An 8,970-nucleotide genomic window follows, 5' to 3' on the forward strand; every position below is an offset into this window, starting at 1 on the left:
GAAAGTAATATACATTTTCCCCCAAATCTCTCAGCTTTAGCTCTGTAATAGCTTTGAAACTATATTACACTAAGTGGACGAAGGCCAGTTTTGAATATCATACTTCCTTTTACTCTCAAGTTAATCCTAGGAGGCTTGTAGGTAAGGTCTCGTGCAATATACCTGAGCAGAGTAAAATTCAAATGAAAGAAATTGTTTCATGAGCTGCATAAAGAAATAATAAAATACAGCATGACTCAGATCAAGATGTGAACCACTGGAGAGAGAGTTCTGATGCCAAAAAGATCACTCCTCATCTTTTTATCTTTGCTTGTGTCTTTGTAGGAGCATTTTAGAACAATGTAGGAAAGTATTCTGGATTCATCCAATCCATAGCTGTCCAGAGCTATTGGCTAAGATGATATTCTGGCTTGCACCACACACTCAACTGTTGGATTTCTTGTTCTGCTTGTGACTGTTGGTCTTAGGGTACAGGAAACCAGAGTTGTATCTAGAAGGCAGCTCTACTCCTTGGACATTGCTGCATGTAATTGTAATGCTGGGTATCTGGGCTGCAGACAATCCGTGGTGAGACTCTCCTTTTCTTTGTTCAGTACCATTCAGGCTCTCACCTTTCTAAAGGATGCAAAAATTTAAAAGAAGTGGAAAAGACAAACATCTACAAGGAGATCACATTGCATCCTCCCTGAAAAAGTGGCACATATTTAGCTAAGCAGTTTGTCAATCCCCACAACTAACTCAAACCCAGCTTAAATGATGGAGGAAAAAGTAGATCTGAACATTAAAAAAAATATTTCATTCATAACTTATGAGAAAAAAATATTAAACAAGTTAATGTATTAGAGCACAGACTTTGTGTTTTCTGCTGAAGAACTGATGAAGAAAGAGCTGACTAATGGCAGCACATTCGTCTATGAACAGAAGTGCTGAGAATATGCTCAGCCAGCCTATGAATTCTGTTGTGTAAAGAATTCCTCCATAAAGGGGGACCATTTAGGCAAGAGGTAATACAAAATGTAGTGATAATAGCACGGGTAGTTTGAAGGGGGAAGCAAACTGCATAATGAGGTGAAAACAGGAATCAAGGGAAAGATTAATAGGCTTTTTTTGACAATAAGCAATGCTAGCTGTCTCATGCACAGGACCAAAAAATCATTTAGGATGAGGCTAGCAATAGCTCATAAGGATCACTGCTAACAATAAAGTGATAATTTAAGATGGTTATATTGCATTGGGGCTAATACTGCAAAGATAAAACTGACTTTTCACTTGTCAGCTCTTTGCTGTTATTGCCCTGTCTGTCAAGAATTAAGGCAAGTTGACTCACTAGTGACAGATGACAAATTTTTTTACAATATGCCATAGCTGTGTTAGATGGAAGAAACAGACACTAGTGCAACATCTTACTGAACAGGTGACGTGGCATGGTTCAAAAACTGACCTTGATTTCTTCCAAGTTGCATGTTTGCTGCAACCCAAAACAAGAGAACATTCAATAATTAATGCCACTTTGTACAGCAGTACTTGCCACAGGACTATGACTGTCTCAGAGTTACGTACAGCCATCAAAATGCTGTACATAATATATTACGTATATATAATATATACATTATATCAATAATATACACACTAAGCTATCTCAGCTTAGTGTGTATATTATTCATATAAAGATGGCACAAATTTAATGCTTCCATTCTCCAGTAAAGAAATCACAGACCTCATCAGAGGACTTACTAAATTCAAGAAAATATTCAGGTCCCTTGAAGAAGTCAGACTTAAGGAGAATCCTAAAGTATGTGTGTTCTCCTTCCGCTTAGTTTCAGCAATGATCTGTCTTTTGTGGTCATGTTTTCTGAATTCCTCTGGGAGCATTGTGTGATGCTTGCATCTCAAAAAACAATGTAATTTGTGCTCAGAGACTGGGATTGTCATTAGTTTCTGTTCCCTTGGTTAATGAGATACATGCCAAATATTAAAATAACAGTTCTTACAGTATGTGTAGCCAAGTACTCTGTGACATTCAATTCCACCATGGATATGTCATCAGCATCTACAGCTGTCTGAAAAATGAACACAGATAAGAAAGACATAAGTGGCCTATAGGTATGTCACAATATTTTACATAAGCAAAATGTATAGGAAAAAAAAAGAGGAGAGAAGAGGACTGACTGAAAAGTAGTGATATGCCAACTGAAAAGTTAGCCTTGATTTTTACAGCTTATCATAGGTGTTCATTTGATAGCAAATGGTGAGACAACAGCAAGATTGTTCAAGTAATTTGGCCAGTGAAAGACAAATATTACCAAATACACACTTAAACCCAAACACGAATCAACATGCAATTCAGATGCTAAGTTCTCTAAAATGGCACTAGAAATGCAACAAAGACAGCTGAATAATGAAGCAGAGTGATGACCTTTTACAGCCTCTAAGTCATTACTTGTGTTAACTCATAGTCCATCTGCATCTTCTTGGCAGGAACCTTTATGATTAATTATGGTACAATGTGTGGATTAGTTAACTTGACAGTTGTCAGAGAATTTAGGTATTATGCAGTCTGTTACCTTCTCACAAATCCCAGAATCCTGGCTCTTCAGTTTAGGGTTGGCTCTTATGTCACTAGTTTGAATTGTGTCTTTACCCGTTTCGTAGGAAATCCGTTTGCTGGCAAGTCTGGAGAACGTACTGGGGCTATCAGTTTCAATGGCAGTACAGCCCTATAATTAATACAGCACAAACAATCACTCTAGGTTCCTTAGACCTGAATCCATTTTTCCCCATCAGAGTCAGTTTTACCTAGACAGAAACTATAAAAGAGATAGGCATTGTATAAAAGACATTTCACAAAAGTTCAGCCATATATGACTTCATAAAATGTTGCCTTATAAGAGTTGTAAACAAAACTATCAAATCTGTTGAGTCTAAAATTGGACTTCTATTGTTGCAACTTCTCCAGTGCATCTCATAGCTCCAAGGAGAGAGTGTTTCTACAGTAGTCCCCAGTAACACAGGGTTTTGGAGGAATTAGGGTCAAAGTTTCCAAAGTGGCTTGGCTGGATGCAGAAATAAATAGAAGGAAATGTCTCAGGACTGCAGAATGAGTGCTTTAAAAAATCTTGTTTTATGAAGGAGCCCTGGTTTTATAAACTTTGTTCCAATTAATGAGACAACAAAAAATTAAAAAGACAAAATATCCCAACCCATCAGAAATTCCTAGAAGTCAAAACTTCTGTTCCTCTTCCTCACTTTGTCTGCCTTTTCACTACAATGATCATGAATCACAGAATTCAATAGATCAAAATAAAACAATGAAACAATGGTTGGGGTTGATGAGCAGCTCATGGCAAACTAGTCTGTTTTCTCTTTGACTGTGTACCTTGCCTTAAAATGGGGGAACATAACAATGTGATATAATTGCTTCAAGATTTTCATGCTACAAGGATGCTTTATGAGCAGTCTGTGTGCTTTGGATGCAGATTTGGATGTAGCCTCCATCAGATGGGAGTATATAATTGCTTGAAAATACTCAAAGCAATTATTGATACTCTTATAAACTTTCCTCAGGGAAAAAAATACACATAAGAGGTGTAGAAAAACATGAACTTTGGTGGAACTGGAGAAATTGGCCTGAGGAGTCTCTTGCTCCTGAGTGAGAATCCTGATTGGTGATGCTCTACCTGAATGTTAATACATAACAGATTGTTTGCTCTGAGGGTGAAGTTTACTTTTTTCCTGTGGAACTCTGGGAAAGGATAAAAAGCAACACAGAAGAAGGGGAGGAAAAAATTAATTTACTTTGGAACAGTGACAATCTAGATTGTAGAACACAGAAGAAGGGGAGGGAAAAATTAATTTCCTTTGGAACAGTGACAATCTAGATTGTATTTTCAGAAGCAGCTTTCTCATTATTGGGGAGGCAATGATGAAGATGAGTCTATGCACTGAAATCTTTCCAGACTGAAGTGACTTCATGGAAGATTTTCTAGAAGAGCTTAACAAAATATCCAGGAGGACAATTGAAGTATATGTTTTCCTGCCAAAGCCCAAGAGGTTGGGCTAGGCTATTTCCTAGACCCCAGCATTTAAAAAAATGTGCAATGTGCTTTTCATTCCATGCACAGTTTATTTGCACTAACAGTCCCATTTGACTGAATTTTAAAATAGAAGCAACTTTATTTTCTGAACACTCATTCTGAAGTTTGGCTCCTTTTTGCCTCGAAGAATTGACTGGAAATTGTTTCTTTAGGATTTTCTAAGGTGCAGAATATCTTTGCAACCACAGAATTACAAAAAAAAATTGGCATAAAGATAATTTATTGGCTTACAGTTTGATGACCAGCCTTGACATAAAATACAGCATACACACTGCCTTTTTGCTTTGTGAGTGTATCTCTAGAAATCCTAGAGCTTAATTGAGACACATATGGGGAAAAAAAAAATTTAAAAAATTATCGGTGAGCATTGAAGCAGTTTTGTTTGCTCAAACTTGAGCCCTTCTTTTTGCTCTGTACTTCACCTAAATTGATATTACTTACTAATAATTCAGAGTATTCTATGGGCATATCAAATAGTTAAAGGAAACATATTCTTGTCAGAAAATTTCATCTCTATTATTGTTCTGAAGAAGATTCAGACTTATTTGAAGCCTATAGAAAAGTCCAGAATGAAGCATGCTAACTGCTTGGAATTTTTTTACTTTGGGTAATTTTTGTTCTCCATTCTACTGTTTTACTTCAACTATTAAGAGTTGTTTTCCTAAGAAAATTGAATTGTTTGTATGGCTCCCCTTCCCCAACACTGACAGTAGTACACAAACACACAGTGTTACTGGAGTCTGTTGGGTTTTTGAGAATCAGGATTCACAATCTAAGAGATGCAATATAAAAATGTACCTTTTTTATTAGCTCCTACCTGAATGGTGGCTACCAGCCAGAAGAATTTCATTTTTATTGGACTGAGAAGTCAAAAGAATAGAGAGTGCAAAGAAATTGAAATGTCACTGTTAAGAACAACTGTCAGAATTCACCACTTGGCTGTATTAGATACAATTATTATCTTGACTGTTAAAAAGAATTGCCAAGAAAATTTTGTCTTTTCATGTATTTGGAAAATGTATTTAAAACAATTGCAATGAACTAATCTGTTTAGCTAGTAACGTAACTTGGAGTTGCTGGAGAGAGTCTGGGATGCCAAATATTTGCCCTGTTTTCAGCTGTTGTGCAAAATATTTGTTTTCCCTTAGACTGGCAGCAGCAAGCTTGTGAGGTCTTCTCCAAGAAAGATTCTGTGATGGATTTACCAATTTGTCAAAATCTCATGATTAGTATGTTTCCAAATACATCCCACTTTCAGAAAGCATTATCTGTTTCATTACAACCTCGCTTTCACTCGAGAACTGGTTTGTGAACAGCAGTTTCTTTTTTGTGTGCCCAGAATGCAAATCTGTAGGCAGACAAATACATCCTAGAAGTATGATCAGACTTTCAAAGGTGCTCTGACTCTAAGCTTCCCCTACTTTCTAAAATTCCTGTGGTTCCATCTTTCTACTCTTCCTTCAGTATCACCAACCATCAGGAAAATAATTACCTGCATTCTGCTTTTGCACTTCAGCCTTCTGTCTTTTATTTAACTTCTTGCCTCTGCTTTCTCTGGAGCTCTTGTAATGAGCACCATAATGCATTTCATCTAAAGAATCTACTGCTTGGAAGGACCCTATATGAAAATTAATTACTTTGTAATTAAAAAATGGTTGTATGGAAAGTTTCTCCCTTACTGATTCACTGTTAGAGAGAGAAGACAGTCTCCTTTTTCCCCTCTGTAGCCCACTTATCTCAGAAGATTGGCTGGTTACGGTCGCTCGTCTGGAGGAGTGATAAGTGCTGAAAGACCTTGAGTCTTTAGGAGAAACTCTCAGTAGGGATCCAAGGCAAGGAACATATGTTGCAATGGCTCTTCTAATGGATAAGAGGTAGAATCGGTCAGATTTATTTTTTTTTAGCACAGAAATTCAGTCATCATAAAGAATGCATTTATTCAGAGAGGTGAACTAAGGCTGCATGAACTGGAAAATTACTGGGTATAGAGTTTTCCAGATATCAGGCATCTTGTATATAATCACCCTGCAAGATCACTTATTTACAGTGCTCTGCAGAACTCAAATTTATTGCTTGGCAGGGATAAGGGCATTAAAATATAACTCTCCAAACTGAAGGAAGCTATTAAAAAGATGTTTTATCTGCTTTCAGCTTAATCAGGGCAAAAATAAAATTCTGCCCCTTTAAACTGAACCTTGCAGAAGTACCACATAATGAATTATTTTAATCTTCCCCTAAGCAGCTATTCTAGCTTCCTCTTACACATCTGTTTGCCAGCTATCTGTAGAGTTGTACAATAGTATTACTTTGCTGATATGCAGTGTAAGGAAACTCTTGCCCACCTTTCCTTCTCCTGCCACCCTTCCCTACTTAGATGTCCATGCCCACCTCCTCCTCATCCAGCTCCCCAGTAGGTCTTTGTAAAGGGTGAAACAACAGCATGTATGTGGCTTTGCTGCCATCTGTCAGATCTCACTGCCTGCATCTGAACTTGGAGTGGTAATGACCCTAGATGTTACCATTCAGGAGAAATACTACCTGAAACAGGAAAGCCTGAAGGAACGTGAGGAGGACGCACAAAATAGGGAAGAGGTGGTTTGGCTTACTGAATTGCATCTCTCATTGGACTAGTTAATGTAACAAACTGCAGTTTGCAACACTGCCCAATGTCTGCCTCCTTCATGAAGATAGTTAAAAAATCGATAGTGATTTCCTTTGAGGTGGGAAGGCTTCCATCTTTTATCATGTAATAGGGAAATACATCTCAGAGTCCATAAACATCTCTAACTCCCATCTGCATAGTAATTTGTTCCAAGTACAAAATCCACTGACACTTACGTGGCATTGAGAAGTTTTCATGGGGAGGACAAGGCTGTCCTACAGAGTTAAAATAAGCAGGTGAAGGAGAATTCAGGTACTAGCCCTAAAAGGGATGAAATTAGTCCCTGATTTTCTTTGCTATATTAAACATAGCTTATAAGAATGAACTTACCTGTACTTGGGATGAGTGATGGCATAAATGATGGGGTTATGGATGACAGAAGCTTTGGCAATCACAGCTGGTATGGAGTTCATGAAGGGTGTTAGGATGTGAGAATACCTAGAGTAGTGCAAAAACATTATAGATTTAGTATTGAGTTCTGTATGGTCTATGCAGTTATACACTGACAATACAATGCTTTATTAGTGCTCTAGAGAGAGTAAAAGGGGAGTTCTGTACCCAGACACTGAGGGAACAAATTTTACATCCTATGCCTGTAAAGATCAACATCAGTCTAATTGCATTTCTGAGAAACATGATTTTCTTGGGGCTTCTCTTGCAGCACTTCATACTGTGACTCAGGGGGGTGGTAATTCCTGTGTTGTTTAGCTTAGGTATGGTGCCAGCCCTCAAGAAGTGCATATGCATTCATCAGGATTACTGTTCCAAACTCTGCAGATACAGCTGCCAAATAATATGGCACTAAAGAGCTGTGGAGAATGAGGCATTATAGGGAAAGAAAAAAGCTGTTCAAACTTTATTTTTTTCCCTGATCTGAACTAAAAAGTGAAGGGGAAGTATTTTTCTTAACTAAGCAGTGAAGGGAAGGTAATTTCAGGTGTTACTGTGACCATGCATATAGGCAGGTGATGTGATTGGAGGATAAAAGAATTATGATTGTGGTCTATCTACCATGCTGCTATTAGCCAGGTAATTTCTGAATATAGCTTGAAGTAGTCCGTAAGTCAGAAGAAAGTCAGTAGAATAGCTCAGACCAAAGTAACAGTAACATTTCATAGGCAGTTTCTACCAGGTAAATTCTCCATAGACCTGCTCAGAGGTGATCAAGGCCTCTTCCTGCATTGGTAGAAGAAGCTTTAAGTGAAATGGCCCAGTAAGTCATTCTTTCCTCCCAAGGATAGCATGCTTTCTTTTACCACTGTCTTCTTACTGAGAAGGCAGTCTAAGCTTCAGCTTTCAATTATTGTGGAAGAAAACAGGTTTTCCTCTTCATTTCACTCTGAAGAAGGTTTCACACATGAGAGGTGCTAACAAACAACAAAGAGGATTGCCTAAGCAGGTGGCAGCTCATTTTCCTGGTGTAGAGGTTTTTCATCATACTGTGGGAATATTCATGCTCTGTGATAAGGTGGAAATGGTTTGTCAGCTGCCTGAATGTTGAGATGCCATTTCACCTCTAATTTAAGGCTTTTCTTTGATAAGCATGTTCTCCATATGCATTTTAAAATATGGGTTCCCTAACGACACTTAAAGCATTGATTAGAAGTATAATTCTTCACAGATTCTGGATAACACACAACAGATTGACCTTACTGGAATGGAGTTTTCGACCCTGAGCTGAGACAGTGCATTGGTAAGACTGATGGAGAGCTCAGCTAACATATACAAACAGTGACAAAAGCTTGTGCTTAAGCTAACCATTCCCAGAAAATACAAGGTGTAGACCAACAATATTAGTGAGCATGACTGTGTCCTAGTTCAGTATTCCCCATCCAAAATATTTTCTAAAGGAATTAAGGTTCTTCCTTTCTTCCTTTTGTATAGATTGTTGCTCTGTCAGATGAGTTGTATTTAGTCCAAGACTATAGCTACAGACTCCATGTCTGCCTCCCAGATGTGGCATGCAGTGATTTTATCTGAGTTCTTTGTAATAGAAGTTCACAGAAGGCATCCAGGCTTGGTCTATTAATCTCTGAAAAAGCCCAGAAGGATTGTCTAATAGGCATAGATCAGAAATGGAAAAATCTAAATAAAGCTATGCTGCTCCCCAGATATCTTCATGAGCAAAATACGCAAAAGCTCATTTGTGACATACTGCAGAGTTATAAAATTGTATATTTGTTCAGAATTTTGAGTGTGAGACATGGGGCAGAA

General features: G+C 37.9%; 1 protein-coding gene across 1 annotated transcript in view; it reads right to left on the bottom strand.

Annotated features, from left to right (window-relative positions):
* Window positions 1-423: 423 nt before the first annotated feature.
* The window catches only part of LOC103803631 (melanopsin-A-like), a 24,171-nt gene continuing 15,624 nt past the window's right edge, over window positions 424-8,970 (bottom strand). Inside the window, exons 7-12 of the mRNA XM_009076200.1 lie at window positions 7,087-7,194; window positions 5,774-5,954; window positions 2,565-2,717; window positions 1,983-2,060; window positions 1,442-1,468; window positions 424-615 (exon numbers count right to left, since the gene is read on the bottom strand). Of these exons, the coding sequence (XP_009074448.1) occupies window positions 424-615; window positions 1,442-1,468; window positions 1,983-2,060; window positions 2,565-2,717; window positions 5,774-5,954; window positions 7,087-7,194 (739 nt within the window). The remainder of the gene's footprint in view (window positions 616-1,441; window positions 1,469-1,982; window positions 2,061-2,564; window positions 2,718-5,773; window positions 5,955-7,086; window positions 7,195-8,970) is intronic.

The sequence above is a fragment of the Acanthisitta chloris genome, unplaced genomic scaffold (genome assembly GCF_000695815.1).
Source record: "Acanthisitta chloris isolate BGI_N310 unplaced genomic scaffold, ASM69581v1 scaffold11886, whole genome shotgun sequence".
Taxonomy (NCBI): domain Eukaryota; kingdom Metazoa; phylum Chordata; class Aves; order Passeriformes; family Acanthisittidae; genus Acanthisitta; species Acanthisitta chloris.